This window comes from Diabrotica undecimpunctata, chromosome 1 (genome assembly GCF_040954645.1).
Source record: "Diabrotica undecimpunctata isolate CICGRU chromosome 1, icDiaUnde3, whole genome shotgun sequence".
Lineage (NCBI taxonomy): Eukaryota > Metazoa > Arthropoda > Insecta > Coleoptera > Chrysomelidae > Diabrotica > Diabrotica undecimpunctata.
In genome coordinates, this window is record NC_092803.1 from 67,347,167 (window position 1) to 67,363,997 (window position 16,831).

The window sequence follows — 16,831 nt, forward strand, 5'->3', positions numbered from 1 at the left end:
TATTCACTACTGTTAGACTAGAAACGTCTAAAACCTTCGGCGGCGAAACGGTAAAGGCAAACTGGATTTCCCGCATCGGTTCGACCTTGTTCTGGAAATTCCATTCAGGTAAATAGACGCCTCTCGTAAAATCTAAAACATAAGCATGTGAATAAAAACATGTTTACAGGTTAAAACTATGACTCATATTTTTACGTAACAATAATCTTTAGTCACATATGAATTTTCTAACTTATTTTAAAGCAAAAAGAATGCTAACGGTACATAGTCTCCATTTTAGAGTCCGTCAACTGTAAATAGTTGAGTAAAAAATTTTGTGCTGTATTTAAAAGTTCCATCAACATAAATTGCTTATAATTTACTTAAAAATGTTAAGTTGTATACAGGATCATTTTTTAATAAAAATGGTTCTTTGTAATTGGTTGTCACTTTCACGGAGTTCAATGAGTCATGTACTTCCTGCACGCACTTCGAAATTTTGGAAATAACTTGTTTTCCCAAACATTAACAGATTAACCTGTTTTTACCTGCCCAAAATTCAGTGCCGTAGGACGTAGATAATAGCTGCTCATACAAACGTCTCATAAAATTTGCCTTTACCGTTCATTGAAATTTTTATGTCACACAAAATACCACTCGCTTTCTTCCTATTCATCCTTCATGCTATAACTTATGCTTTTGTCTTGGGATGTGTAGATTTCTATAATTTTTTAATTACTCAAGGCGGCAGATAATATTATTTATAACTAGTTTAACTTCATTTTTTATCTGATAGAAATCATAATGAATATTCACCGCGCCAGAACTTGTTTCCGAAATATTAAAGTGTTTCACCATGGTCCAGACATTCAGTTTCTTCAATTATGTACCAATGTGGAAATGTTATCTAAATTTTGTAAAATCAAATATTATCTTTATGCAATTCAGTTAGCAAATACGGTTTACCTGTTGTTTATGCACATCTTACTAAGCTCATTAATTGATCAGGAATAAAAACTGTTTGGTTCTTTTTACATCGATCTATTAGGATGTGTATGAAATCTCGGTCTTTTTGGGAATAACGTACCTAAAAATAATTGTGCGTTATGTTAAAAATAAATTTCAGTTGCAAAAGCTTTGCATTTTTTTATTGACCCCACTTTTATTACAATCTGTCTATGAAATCTCAACCTAAATATTTAGGACAATAATAAGTAACAGGACTGATAATTAAAGTATTATGACATGCAGGGAAATGCACCCGTTTTTTAAACTTCAGTATTAACTATCTTTGACATCTCTTAGTACATAATACTTAATACTTAGTACTGGAATACTGAAAAGGACAAGAGAACAGGTAAATAACAATCTTAGAAACATCGCAGCAAAAAATAGGAATACAGGCAATGTAGAGAATAAATGGATGGAGATAGAACAGGCCCTTATGACAGCTGGTGAAGCCTTGTTAGCTCCAAGCAAAATTAAGAAAAAGGAATGGATGACAAACGAAATTTTGCATCTCATGGAGGAAAGGCGAAGAAATAAAACCAACAAGACAAAATACAAAGAAGTGAACCGTGAAATTAAGAGAAAAATTGGAGAAGCCAATGGGAACTGGGTTATGGACAACTGCAAGGAAATAGAAGAATATGATAGAAAGTACGATAGCTTAAACATGCATAAAAAGATCAAGGAAATAACAGGTAAAAAAGTGAAACAATTATCCATAGTAAAGGACAAAAAAGGTAAAATAATTACAGATTTAAATGAAAAACTGGCAAGATGGACAGAATACATTGAATTTTGCAGACGCAAGACCAGAAATAGCAGTGGCAGAACCTACAGACGACACAACAGGGCCCGAAATCCTAAAACGCGAGGTAGAATATGCTATAAGGAACACAAAAGGGGGTAAAGCTGCAGGACCAGATGAAATTCCTGTAGAATTGTTGAAACTAATAGATGACGACGCACTTGAAATAATGGTGAACCTCTTTAACACAATTTATAGAACAGGCATCATACCAAAGAAATGTCTCTCCTCTACTTTTGTCACAATCCCGAAGACGAATAACGCCAGAGAGTGCTCAGACCACAGAACTATAGCATTGATGAGCCACAAACTAAAAGTATTTTTAAAAATAATTCACAAAAGAATATTTAATAAATTAGAAGAGGACATAAGCGCCACACAGTTTGGATTCAGAGGTGGACTGAGAACACGGGAAGCTTTGTTTGGTCTGAGTGTGTTAATGCAAAGATGTTTGGATGTAAACCAAGACCTCTACGTAGGTTTCATAGATTTTGAGAAGGCCTTTGATAAAGTCAGACACCAAAAGCTGTATGAAATCCTAAGAAGCAAAAACATCGACAGTCGCGACATTAACATCATATCCAGGTTGTACTGGGGACAAACAGCAAAAATCAAAGTTGATAATGAGTTAACCGAAGAAATTGAGATTCGTCGAGGTGTGCGTCAGGGTTGTGTGTTTTCTCCACTATTATTCAATATATATATATATATATATATATATATATATATATATATATAGCGAAACAATATGTCAGGAAGCGCTCCTAGAGCAAAACATTGGTATGAACATTAACGGAGAGTTAATTAACAATATACGATACGCTGATGACACGCTAATAGTAACAGATAACCTAGCAAATTTACAGTTTTTGATAGAAAACATAAACACCCATACCAATAAGTATGGTCTAAAACTGAACATCAAAAAGACTAAATTCATGATTGTAACAAAGAAGCTATTTTGAACGAAAAATCCTTAGACACATATATAAGGGGGTAAAGGAAAATGACATATGGCGCAGAAGATATAACTTTGAACTATACACAGCATACAATGAACCCGAGATCATAACATCCATAAAGATCGGACGTCTGCGCTGGATGTGCCATGTTGAACGAATGTTGGAGACTGAAACACCAAAACATATTATGAGACAAACACCAGTAGGAAGAAGGTCAAAGGGAAGACCCAAACTTAGATACATGGAACAAGTGGAACAAAATCTAAAAACACTTAAGATTACCAACTGGAAAAACAAAGCAAGGAACAGAACAGAATGGCGGAAAATCCTAGAACAAGCCAGGACCCAGAAAGGGTTGTCGAGCTTTTGATGATGATGAACAAAGAAGCTATATACCAATGTGAATTTAACCATAAATAATCAGCCAGTTGAAAGAGTTACGTCCTACAAATATTTAGGGGTTTGCTTCACTCATACTAATGACCAGACAAGAGAAATCAAGAGGAGAATAGAGATAGCGACACAATCGTTTGTCAAAATGAAAAAGTTCCTATGCAGCCGGGACATAAATATAAACTTAAGAACGAGAATGTTAAGGTGAAAGATAAACATCAAAAACATTGAGGCATTCGAGATGTGGTGTTACAGGAGAATGTGGAAAATACCACGGACAGAAAGAGTACCTGCTATGTGGAAAATACCACCTGCTTAGACTCATAATCCAAGGAAAAATCTCGGGAAAGAGAAATGTAGGACGTAGGAGGATTTCCTGGTTGCGAAATTTAAGGGAGTGGTATGGGTGCAGTTCAATACAGTTTTTACATAATACATTTAGTATTAATTAATTAGCAGCGAACTGTATAATAGTTTATTCACTAAAATTTTTGCGAATACATTCGGATGCACATTAAGTTTCTTTTGTATTTGTTTTTTCGCGCCCTTTTTAATATTATCTTTGATGTATATTAGTACAGCGTCTTGATGGATGGCTTTATTGCACGGAACTCCAAGTACTATTTTTAATATTTTGGATGGAAATCTTTGTATTATTTCAATATTGGAATGTGCAGCGGTTCTCCATAATTCTAGTCCATAAGTCCATATTGGTTTCAGGATGAATTTGTAGATTAATATTCCGTATCTTTGGCATCTATTGCATTATACTAACTCTTTTTTTAGTCTTAGAGCTTCGACATCATTTTTTGCGTTTAGTAAATATTCCATCTTATAAATTTCTTTATTATTTTCTTACGATATGTCCTTGGCTCTCTATTCCTTTTTTAATTTCTTGTATATCCACGATGGGATGAATATGACGAATCACTACTCTACTCGTCGCGGTTTGTCTTGCTTTTTGCGATATGTATGATATTCAGTTTATTTTTTCTCACCAAGTGCTTTTACTATACTGTTGTGTATCTTAATTGTTTGGGCCTGTACCTTGACTTGTTGTTCATTCGGTACTCTGATTAAATTTTTGTCTTTGGCTATAGTGTTTAATAGTTGGATATTTTTAACACCATCAATAAATATCGGTAGGGGTTTCTTTTCCTTTTTTTGCCTGTGCTTCTTCATTAATTATTATATTGAGTCTTTGCATATGAGTTCATTTTGGTTATACAATGCCACTATATTCGCTTTAATTATCCGTATATATTACTGCTCACTGCTCAATATATGGTTATATTTAATTTCGTTTTTATGATGACATAATCAACTTCTGATATGCATGTCACAGTAATTAAAAGAATATATCATTATACACTTTATAAAAAGTTCAAAAATAATAGAGGACTAAAGATAATAGAATCGTCCATTTTATAATCTTAAAATTACCTTAAAGTCCTAATAGAAAATGTTAACCACAATTTTTTTTTTCAGATTTAGTAATGATCCAAACGGTATAAGATTGAATATTACACGTCTCCATCTCCAAAGATTTTGACCTCAAGACTACAAAATGATTACTACATTAACTCAACTCTCAGAAGAATCCCAACCATTAGTGCCTGATCCTGTAAGCAAAACAGTTTTGATGCTCCCGAAATGTAACGACAATGAACCACCATTCGACACAAATGGTAATATCAGTAAATCAGAACCCACAGTAGAGAAGATAGAAGAAACCAAGGAAATTAGTGATATTAGCGATAATAGCGATGTAGAAGATAATGTAGAAAATAATAATAATGTAGAAAATATCAAAGATAATGCAGAAAATATTAAAAACGAGAAACCGCTACCTCACTATGAGAAGTACAAATTTCTTTTTTGGGAGTTCGAAACGCCAGTCATTTGGGTTAGCGTGTTTTTCATTGCTTTGTGGCATTTATTGTCTGTTTACATGGTATGCACTTTTCCATTATTCGATAAGATACCTCTGGTAATATATGGTAAGTAATAATTTTATTTTATTATTGATTAACTGTAATCTTACTTTCTACTGTTAAATAATGAATGTAGAAATAATTATTTAAAAATATTAAATGAAGACGTTGATTTACGTTCAGTAACACGTCAACTTTAGAACTTAATGCTACGTTATTATATATATATATATATATATATATATATATATATATATATATATATATATATATATCATTATCATAATTCTTAGCATATTCTACCGTTTTTTAGTTGCAGCCTAAATTTAGTGCTTATATATTCATCCTTCATTTCTGCCCACGATTGTCTAAAATTCGTTTTTCTGTGCCATGTTGTACTGGCTTGTTTCCTTATGTTATAGTCCCATCTTAAATTGGTCTCTTGACGCCACTTGAATACCACAGTGTAATTCTAGTGGACCACCTATTGTCAGTTCTTCTTACTAAATGTTTCGCCCACTGTCATTTTAAAGATTTAATTCTATGGATTACATCAGTAACAACAATAGTAGTCAGCAAAGAACCAACCAGATGTAAAATAGAAAGTGATGGCAACAGTATTGAACAAGTAATGGAAATAAAATACCTGGAATTACACTGTCTAGCTATGGAGACCTGGACAAAGAAGTGAGAGATCAAGTACAAAAAGCAAATAGACTGGCAGGATACCTTAATAACACTATATGCTGAAACAGACATATTGACACTGAGATGCAGTCAAGAATTTATAAAGCTAGTGTAAAAGCTAGTAAAAACCCAGCAACAAGACCCGACACAGACACAACGCAAAGGCTACTGGAAACGGCAGAGATGGGAGTACCGAGAAGAATTACAGGAAATACGCTGAGAGATCGAAAGAGAAGTGAAGACATTAGAAGAAAATGTAACGTACAGTGTATAAATGAATGCACGCAAAATAGAAAAAGAGAATGGAATAACTACATAAGCAGAATGGAGGAGACCCGTGTCGTCAAAATAGCAAGAGAAGAGTCACCAATCGGCAGAAGAAATATCGGACGACCGGGCAAAAGATGGATTGACAACCTTCCATTCAGGTATTAATCTGTCAATGAACAAGCAGAATTGCTTATATAAAGAAAGAAGACATCAGTAACCTTGCATCGCTCGATTGACCTTTGAGTGACTTTCGATATTATCTCTTTCTTAAGTTTTCAAATTTCGCAGCCGTATGTCATGATTGGTAGTATACACTGATCGAATCCTTTTTTCTTAAGGTGGATTGGCATCTTCGATTTAAATATAACTGCAGTTTTACCAAAAGATGCCCAAGCCAGTTTTATTCTTCTGTTGATTTCTGAAAGTAAGGAGCCAGGTTTATGTATTAATTGTCACAGGTAAACATACTCGTCTACTGTCTCAAGTGCAGTGTTGTTTATTATTGCATCTTGGACATTCACTAGCTCGTTGTATATGGTTTTTTTTGTCAAGTTCATTTTTAGGTCAACCTTCACTGCTAACTGCATTTAGGTTGCTTATAAGTTATTGTAGTTCTACAGGATTATTAGCAATCAGAACGATGTCGTCTGCAAATCTTAGATGGCTGAGGTATTCTCCATTCATGAAGATTCCTTTGTTCTCTCAGTTCATTTTTCTGAATATATTTTCTAGAGTTACAGTGAATAGCTTTGATGATATTGCGTCTCCTTGTCGAACGCCTCTGGTAGTGGGAAATTCTGGAGTGTTTTCATAAATTTTTGCCTTAGCTGTTGCTTGTCTGTATATATTTGCTTAAGTTTATATGTATGGTTTTTCAATGCCTTGGTTGATCAAAGCTTTTATTACTGCCTTGAAATATATAGAATCGAAAGCCTTCTCGAAATCTATGAAGGTTAATGCTAGCGGTATTTTATATTCTTTAGATCTACTTATTAGTTCTCGAAGTGTATGACTTTAATTCATGGTACTTAATCCACTTTTGACGCCAGCTTACTCCCTCCGCTGTGCAGCATCTAATGCGTTTGTTAATCTGTTGCTGATAATCTTTGCGAATATCTTGTATATGATTGGTAGTAGACTTATGGGTCTGAAGTTTTTGATATCCTCTTTGCTACCTTTCTTATGGATAAGAATTATGTTTGCTGTATTCCGGTGGTCTGGTATGCATCTCGATCTTAGGGAGTTCGTAAATATGCCTGCTAAAATTTTTCAGGTTTTATTGCAACGTATTTAAGTAGTTCCACGGTTATACTATCTTACTAATATAATAATATTTAGGATTACTTTAAATATGATTAGTAAGGTATATGGGCTTGTGGGCATCATTCTTTTTGGGTATAGGAATAAAATAAAAATTTCTAAAAACATGAGAGTGGATAGAAAACACGTATACTAGAATAATTATTAGTACGAAATCATATGATTTTTTTTCTACAGACAGGGTTATATATCTTCGCCGCTGCTATTGAATACCTCCAAACTTATTTTATAGTGAAATCGCGATGCAATTTGATATGAGTGTGATTATTAATATAGAATACTAATATGAATAAAAAATGAGCTCACTGCCTCTCAACCTATCTCTCAAATATGTAATAAGATGGTTAAATATAAGAAGAGCTAATCTCCTAAAAAATATATCAATACAGATTGCCGCCTATGCTGATGACATGACAGAACGAAAGAGGGGACATAAATATATTAACAATTAAAACACGGGCAAAAGAGACCGGACTAAAAATAAATATTCAAAAGACAAAAGTTGAAGTTGAATTAGAGGATGATATTCAAACAGTAGAAAGTTTCACATATTTGGGATTAACATTAAACACGGATTGATCAGAAGAACTAAAAATTCAAAGAATAGTAAAGAGAATTAAAGCTTATATATTACTCGCTTATGTGTTCGGCACCAAAATCACTCGGCACTCCAGGTACTGGAGATCTAAAGTCATGGTGTAAAAGCTATTATCAGACCAATAGTATGTTATGGATGCGACACATGGGTGATGACAGAAAACATAAAGAAAGCTAAAAAGCTTTGAAGGAAAGGTTCTAAGGAAGATATTTATACCTATTAACGAAAACGGATTATGGAGATCCAGGAACAACAATGAACAGTACCAACTGTTCAGAAAAGCACCGATCTTAGAATTCGTTAAACTTCAGAGACTTTGATGGGCTGGTAATGTAGTTAGAATGGTGGCCGACAGATTGCCAAAAAGAGTCCTAGATAGTAAAATGCTGAAAAGGTGGGAGAATTAAGTAGCAGGGGACACGCACAATATGCTAGAGGTGAGAACTTAGAGAAGATCGACGTCGAACCGGCAACGCTGGAGCAATAGTTTAAAGGCTCGATTTGCGCTGAAGTACCATTAGAGAGTGAGAGAGAGAGAAAGAGAAAGAGAAAGAAAAAGAGAAAGAGAAAGAGAAAGAGAAAGAGAAAGAGAAAGAGAAAGAGAAAGAGAAAGAGAAAGAGAAAGAGAAAGAGAAAGAGAAAAAGAGAAAAAGAGAAAAAGAGAAAAAGAGAAAGAGAGAAAGAGCAAGAGAGAACGGGGGGTAGGAGAGAGGGAGGGAGAGAAAGATTATTAATGGAGTTGTACTTACCAAGTTAAAATAAGCTGTTTTTTACCATTAATATGAAGATTTTAGGTATAGTGGCAATCTAGAATACCGAATTTGCTTTTAAATTAAATAACAAGAAAACAAATTGAATGGTAGTTCATACTTCTAATTAGCCTCAAGATAGAATCACAATGGCATTGATATTATGCAGAAAATACCAACTTATAAATACCTTGGTTCCTGCTTAAATGTGTACTGGAAGAAAACAAAAAATGTGATGTAGAATTGAGCAGGCGACATGATTCTCGCTTGCTCAATTTAAGAAGACATAATATAAAAATATCTTATAGTATGCTCATATTCTAATGCTGTATTCGTTGCATTTTTCTAATGTGGCATTGAAGCGTAACTTGACTGATGCCTTGTATAAGACCCTGGAACGTTTTAGGACGTAGAATTATAAAAGAATATTAAAAATTATATAGAGTGCCATAATAAACTACAAGCCCATGGTAGATTTTTAATGGGTCATGTAACCCAGCATGAATCACATATAAAACAATACTACAATATATAATAACAACTGTAAAAAGGGAATACTGGCAGAGCTTCTCAACACAGATGAAACACGACTTCTACGAAACATAAAAAAATATGGAGAAGGATCAGAAAGCATAGAAAAGATACGAACGAACTAATAAAAACGAAACACATTCAGAAGAAAACATGGGCAGAATACTTTCGATCTATATTTGCTAAAGTTGACGATAATGAACCAACAGTACCAGAGGTAACGACAAATAACAAAAATAAATATTGAGAAGGAAGAGGTAAAGAAAGCATTAAGAAAATTAAAAAATAGAAAATCGCAAAGAGAAGGTGAGGACAGAATACCGAACGAACCCCTAAAGTACGGAGTACCAGATCTGGCCAAACAACTATTTAAACTAATCTAAAACATAATAGAACATAAGAGAGTTCCTTAAGAATGGAAATCAAGCTTCCTAATACCTATCTTCAAAAAAGTGGGACACATCGGACACTGAAAATTACAGAGAAAATAATTTATTTAACACTGAAATTAACAACCACAGTGATAACAAATAAATTGAATGCAATTATAGTACTAGCAGAAGAAAAACAAGGTTTTAGATCGAGAAGATTATGCACCAATGCTATATTTACAATAAGGCAAGTGCAAAAGAAGTTACTAGAATACAACAAACCGGCATCTATGTTTTGTAGACCTTAAGAAGGCATTCAACGGGGTCAAATTAAAGGGCGTTATCCACTTATTGTACGCAAATGAGATACCTCTAGGAATAATCAAAATGATCGAAACTATCAAACTACCAAAATAACACCATAAAAGTAAAAGTAGAAGAAGAACTAACTGATTCTATTAAAGCTGGCATTGTGACGGGAAGTCCTCCCTGGGTCCTCTATTGTTTAATCGGATTATGAATAAAATAGTAAAAAAATAAGAACTAAAAAATGGAAGAAAACAACAAAATAATCTGCTATGGAGCCGACGCAATACTACTCTCTCAAATTAAAGATTGTTTACAACGTATGCTGCACCAATTTAATACAACCGTCAGAAAATTTAACATGTTAATTTCTCTAAAAACGCATGATTAGAACAGCAAATTTACTAAGATGTAAATTGGAGCTGGAAGGTCAGATAATAGAACAAGTGATGGAGTTTAAATATCTAGGCATCATATTATCTAGCTACGGAAAGCTCGAAAAGGAAGTGGAAGATCAACTGAATAGAGCAAACAGAGCTGCAGGCTGCCTGAATGAAACAATATGGAGAAATAAAAATATCGGGAAATAAATAAAAGGCAGAATTTACAAAACAGTCATCAGACTGAGTTTTTCATTTCTTGTATTTTTTCCCTTGCACAAAAAACCTAAGTAATTAATATTTTCCCCCTCACGAGATTGACCAAAATATTGAAGTATTCTAATTTAAAAAGATTTTATTATCTCACATTATTTGCTCATTCTGCGTAACACCTCTACTTTCGTTACTCTACATTTCCATGATAATGTGTGTGCATTCTGTCATAGCAGCATTAACGGAATTATTAATTTTCTAGATTGTTCTATTTTCCTTGTTTCCTACTATATAGCAGTGTGGAGACGACATAATATCGTAGTAATCTTATTCAAATTTCTATATTAAGGTTACAGTTGCAAAGTAAGTTTTTGAAGCGAAGCTTCGCTAGTGTCGTTATATTACTTTTTCTCCATTGTAAAAGGCCGAGGCGAGCGTCACAAAAGTAGCACCACGACACAGCGTCACGGAAATAGCGCCAAGAAATATCGTTTTTTTGGCACTACTTAGAGTGGAATAGTCCATTTTCACGACAAGGGGAGTCCATTATAAAAACTTTTTCAATTTTATTAAAATCTATAACAAAGATATTAACTAATAGCGGTTTTATGTAATTATTAAATATTATTTTTGTTTGTTTATTTAAATCATCTATAGATTCACGACGCGACGTGTTTATTAAAATTTAAAAATACAGAAATCATAGTTTGAAGCTTTGTGCTAGTCTACACTAAATGCCTACTGTATCACTTTTTTATTAGTTCTTTAAATGCATTTTTTGCAATTTAAATTCTAGATCTAATTTATTTTGTCTCATCTCCATCTTCCGTTAAACATGTTACTAAGTATTTATATGTTTTTACTTTTTCTATAGTTTTGTTGCTTGTGTTAATATTATTATCTACATCTCTTGGTTGTTTTGACGATGTAATAATTTTTCTTTTATTAGGGTATATAATTTTTGCACGTATTTTATGTATATATTGTATATGTTTTTGGTATAGATTCTAATATACCTTCACTAATACCTTCGTAGCGCTACAAGGGAGTTCAAGTCATTGAGTAAGTCAAGCTGCATAAGTCTCTGATTCGAATCTGACCACGTGTGAAAATTTTTCTGCTAAATAAAAAATAAGATACTTATGTATAGAACACAATCTTAAGTAGTTTTTTATTGTTGTAGAATTATAGGCTACCGGTTTCGAGTCTTATAATATATGCCCTATCATCAGGCCACAGTACGAAGATCTTTGTTTTTACAAAGTTCTAACAGCATTTAAAAAAAAAGTATATTTTAACCAATTGTGATTGTGAGTTTAATATTTATGATGTCCTTATATTTTAACAATTAAACATTTTACTTATAACTACAACTGATAAAGACAACCATAACTAAATTTATAAGAAAAAACTCATTACTACATAGAAATAGGATAGAAATATGCTTTGTCACTGAAAATTTTACAATTTTATGGACAAAGTTTATATATGGTAAAAAAAAAGCAATAATAACAATAACAATTAAAATTTACTAAAATTACATAAATCGTCAATATCATTGAATAAAACATAAAATATACAATCAATCCATTGCAAAATTTCACTATATTGCAAATTGCATAATAAAACCTCACGAACTAGTTTACGAATAAGTTTAAGCTGCGGCATGTGATACCCAAATATATATAAAAAATACTTTGTTGCTTGTACCTAAACGAACTGTACTTTCTTAATTATTCGTTGCGAAACTCTTCCACTGAATAATAAGGTCTTTTAGATAGATAGGCTTTTGTCAATTTACGGAACTTAAAGAAAGAAGTTGTAGATTTAAGTTGCAAAGGGAGATGGTTGTATAATTTTTTTGCTGAATATAATATAGATTTCTTTACTAACTCAGTGACTTGGTAGCCACTCTTACATATGGCTTGGTGGCTTGGTCATATACTGGGTAGAAATAAATATTCCCTAATTAGGTAACTGTCCCTTGAGGGTGGTGGTGAGCTATAGAATTATCCATACTAGAGGAGCTTTTTTGTGTCTGATATGTAAGTCGTAACTCTTTCATATTACAAGATTTATCTTTGAACTTTTCTGGTTATAGCCAATGCCATTGATGTCTAAATATATTGTATATTGTGTAAATATATAGTATTAGCTCTCTTACTTAATTAAGGTTACGGTTATTGGCTCAATTTAATTTAATTTTGATTTTAACTTTTGTTTTGTATTAGGTGTTTATTGTTTGTTTCATCTTGTTTTTGGCTTATAGTTTTTGTTAAAATAAAGACCTTTGTAATGTGGCCTGATGATGTTGCATATATTGTAAGCTTCGAAAACGGTAGCCTTATTCTACAACAATAAAAAACTACTTAAAATTGTGAGTATTGACTAATTTCCTATATATTAGTATTAGGGAATCACATTGCCAACCTTTTCATCATTTTAAAACAACAAGAATTTTCATCTTAGCGGTACACGCCCAATGTACAGCGGTCGTTTGCATATAAGCAACTCTTTGTAATGACGATGAGGCTGACTATACTTAGTAACAAGGCATTTATTCCAAACAAGCACTACACAAAATAACTTTCCGGGGTTAATGGCAATAATATCAAATAATAAAAATTCTTTTCCAGCTACGGTTATAGGAGGAATTTCAGGATTTGGCGTAACAGGTGGTGCCCACAGATATTTCACACACAAATCCTACAAGGCGAGGTTACCATTAAAGATCATTTTACTGATTTGCTACAGCGTTGCTGGTCAAGTAAGTAATGTTTATTTAATACTCTTGGTTTTTATTTTGAACTATATAAATTATTTGTATAAAACAGGCAGTCAACAGATTTAAAATTTATAATAAAAAGATTCTAAGCTGTATGTACATTCCAGGTGGCGACATCATTGGAAAAGTTTGGAATCATCATCTAGTCTGCTCCTTACAGTGTTTAATAAAAACATTTCTTCAAAGTGCTTACTCTATTCAGTTGTAAGCTGCTTGGATCCAGTTTATTCTTATTTTTTAGGTATCATCTTTCAGCGAGTTATTTGTCTACCTTGTTCTTGATTTCTATTACAATATCCTCTTAGTTCACGTGTCATAATTTCTTCTTGCTTTTCATGTTAAGCCTAGGTCCTCTTTAGTTTGATAATTCATTTAATGATGCCGTATATATGAGTTTTTCTTGTTTTAAATGTCAAATTGACAACCCTCAAATTTATTTGTTGATTTTTTAATGAGTGTAACAGTTTCGGTAACGTATTATAACTGGCAACACACACTAATTAAATTTCTGTCCAACCAAGGAATAATATATATATATATATATATATATATATATATATATATATATATATATATATATATATATATATATATATATATCTACGGTTTTGATGAATTGAAATGACAAATATGGCATTTCAATTCATCAAAGCCGTAGCAAAGCTCTTGTAGAAATCTGTAAATCTTTTACAAATTTTGTACAACTCAAAAACACAGAAAGCGATAGTGGTAAATGGTTTTTGATTAATGGTATTTAAAATAAATGACGCTTTTTATAGCTTAACACTCGAGAAGTGGGAAATAGCAGGACAATTCGCTGCCTAAAAACATACTTATACTAGCGAAAATAAGAATAGGTAGTACCGGGGCCAGATATCCCAGAAGGTCGTAACAGGTAACCAATGGGAAGGAATGAGAGGTGGAGAGCCGTCGTTTGAGGTGTCGGGTTTGTAGAAACGCATGCAGGATACTTCGAAGTTACGGTCACCGGTCTACACTCCTAGTATCCGAGACAAGTCTCTCGTGGTACCACTCTACTTTCATTCCACGTAACCAAAGTGAGATTTAACGAGCTGCACCCATATATGCTTTTCTTCATTAAGTGCGTAGGATTATGGCACGTACCCACTATTGGAGATTAGTAGTGGTAGAGGAGAGCTCCTCGACGGCTACGTGCTAGATCAAGTTGTCAAGTTCCTCTACATCATGCGCTCGCCTTTTAGCCTGGGGGGGGGGGGGTGTTCGTAAGACACAGGTATTATGGTGGGGGTCGGGTGGTCGGACTCGTAGGGCTTAGTGGCTAACTAAAGGACATATGAAAGGCCAGGTGGACCTGGATTCCGCTGATGTTTTATACATCAGAGGTACATGAATTACTTCATGTTCGAAGACTAGGGACTATAGAAATAACGTCTGTTGATACCAATTCATAAACAGAAGGTTTCTCTAATGGTGCTACTTTCGTCGCTTATTTATATATTGAGCATTTCAGACACACACACACTCATATATATATATATATATATATATATATATATATATATATATATATATATATATATATATATATGTGTGTGTGTGTGTGTGTGTGTGTGTGTGTGTGTGTGTATGTATGTATGTATATCAAAAAGAAGGACCACCGTCAAATTTCAATACAAAATGTAGCTCACTGTAATAGTTGAGGGTTATCGGTCAAAAGGTGGAGAATAAAAAAAAATCTAAAAACGATTAGGTGCATTAGGCAAGTGATAAAATAAGAAAACACTTCCAAAGAAACTGGTAAGATAAATGAAAATTTGCCTGTCAGATCATTGGCGGTACTGGTAATAAAAGAGGGACAGCGTAACTAAATAAATATCTAATGAGATGTACTAACGATCTTAAGAAATATTTTGAAACAAGACGGATGGAAGATAAAACTATTGTAACAATTGGAAGGTACAAAGATATATTTAGTCACAGAAATTGTTCTCGAGCCTCTGTTTCATTATATATTGCGTCAAAAATAATATATTTCAAACTTTGATCTTTTATCTCACTAGGTTAAAAACCATTTTCAGTATATAAATAAACATAACGTGAAACATCCCGTTCTTTACATCACTTACATAACCGGAATTAATGTACACAAATATTAATATAGTAATTAGGAAAATATTGCTTTCTATTCTAAAAAACCAAAACCTTTTAATGTGAACTGCAATAGTTTTAGAAACGATAAATATATTTTTCATAAGCAACCAAACACCTACTTTATTATTATGCAAAAATATATTTATCTTAAAAGATCCAGTGACATAACAAATTAATTTATGGAACTTTATAATAAATATAAATAAATATCGTATATGTGTGTTGTTTTAAATGAGATATTTAAAATCAAATTCTATTACGTATATATAGTCCAGGAAATGAAGCATTTCACCTCGCAATTTTTTCGTCCTGCGTGGATTGACTTGAAATTTTAACAGAAGGTAGGTAATAGCCTAAGGATAAAAATCTATATCGAACCAAAGTGCACCAAAGCCGTGGGGGTGGTGGCCACCCCATCTCGGGGGTGAAAAATTTTTTTACGTTTTAACCACAGGTTTCGATTAAAAAAGTGATTCTAAACAAAAAATGTTCTATACATTTTTTTTGTAAAACGTTTTTTAATCGATTTTTGGCGAATAACTCGAAAATGGTACATTTCATCAAAAAAATTGTAGAGAACAAATTTGTAGCTTTTAAAAAGACAAATACTTTTTTAAAATGTTTTTGCGATATAATAGGAACCGAAATACGGCCTATCAATGTTCAGCGGTTTTCTTCAAATGCCAAATTTGAAAGATTCAAAGTCAAATATCGGGAAAATGATGCATTTTTGAAAGAAAACTCATAGAACCTTTTTTAAAGAGCATAAAAAAAAGACTCTAGCTTAAAAATTGAGTGAGTTATGATAAAAATAAGGTCAATGCCTCATTTTTTACGAAAAAATCGATGAAAACAACCCCCTAACTACCTCCATAATTAAAATCGATCTTCACCCTTCTTCAATTCTCTTTGTACATGTATTGTTAATACGTCCAAGAAGTTTGACCCATTTAAAATGCTTAGTTTTAGAAAAAGTGCAGCTTAAAGCGAGAAACGATTTACAATTTCATATTTTTTACCCTTTATTTTTTAAATATCCCCGAAAATACTGAATATATGAAAAAAATAAAAATGTACTAAATTGTAGCTTTTTTAATGACTAAAATTTTTATTTATTTAGATTTGTTGTACAATGAATATTTGACGAGATATAGCCGTTTAAATCATCGATTTACGATCAAGCACCATCTTTTTCGAGCCCTTTAAACTCACCCCATTTAAAAAACAAGGGTTCCAAAAAGATTAATTTCACAGATCCTTGTAGCTCTTAAAAACCTCTACAAAATCGTTTCTGAAGAAACAGTCTATCGTTAAAAATGAAGGAAATACGTTAAAAACCAATTAATTTTTTGAAATAGGGTACCCAGATAGTTCAAAATAAATAGCTTTTTCCCATGCTTTTACTGG

The 16,831-nt window shown here is 32.8% G+C and overlaps 1 protein-coding gene across 3 annotated transcripts in view; it reads left to right on the forward strand.

The window, feature by feature from the left end:
• LOC140450391 (acyl-CoA Delta-9 desaturase-like) overlaps positions 1 to 16,831 on the forward strand; it is a 212,434-nt gene that overhangs the window by 182,825 nt on the left and 12,778 nt on the right. For all 3 annotated transcript variants that reach the window (XM_072544011.1, XM_072544002.1, XM_072543992.1), the window contains exons 2-3: positions 4,636 to 5,147; positions 13,143 to 13,273. In XM_072544011.1, coding sequence (XP_072400112.1) covers positions 4,715 to 5,147; positions 13,143 to 13,273 — 564 coding nt within the window. In that variant the 5' untranslated portion in view covers positions 4,636 to 4,714. The remainder of the gene's footprint in view (positions 1 to 4,635; positions 5,148 to 13,142; positions 13,274 to 16,831) is intronic.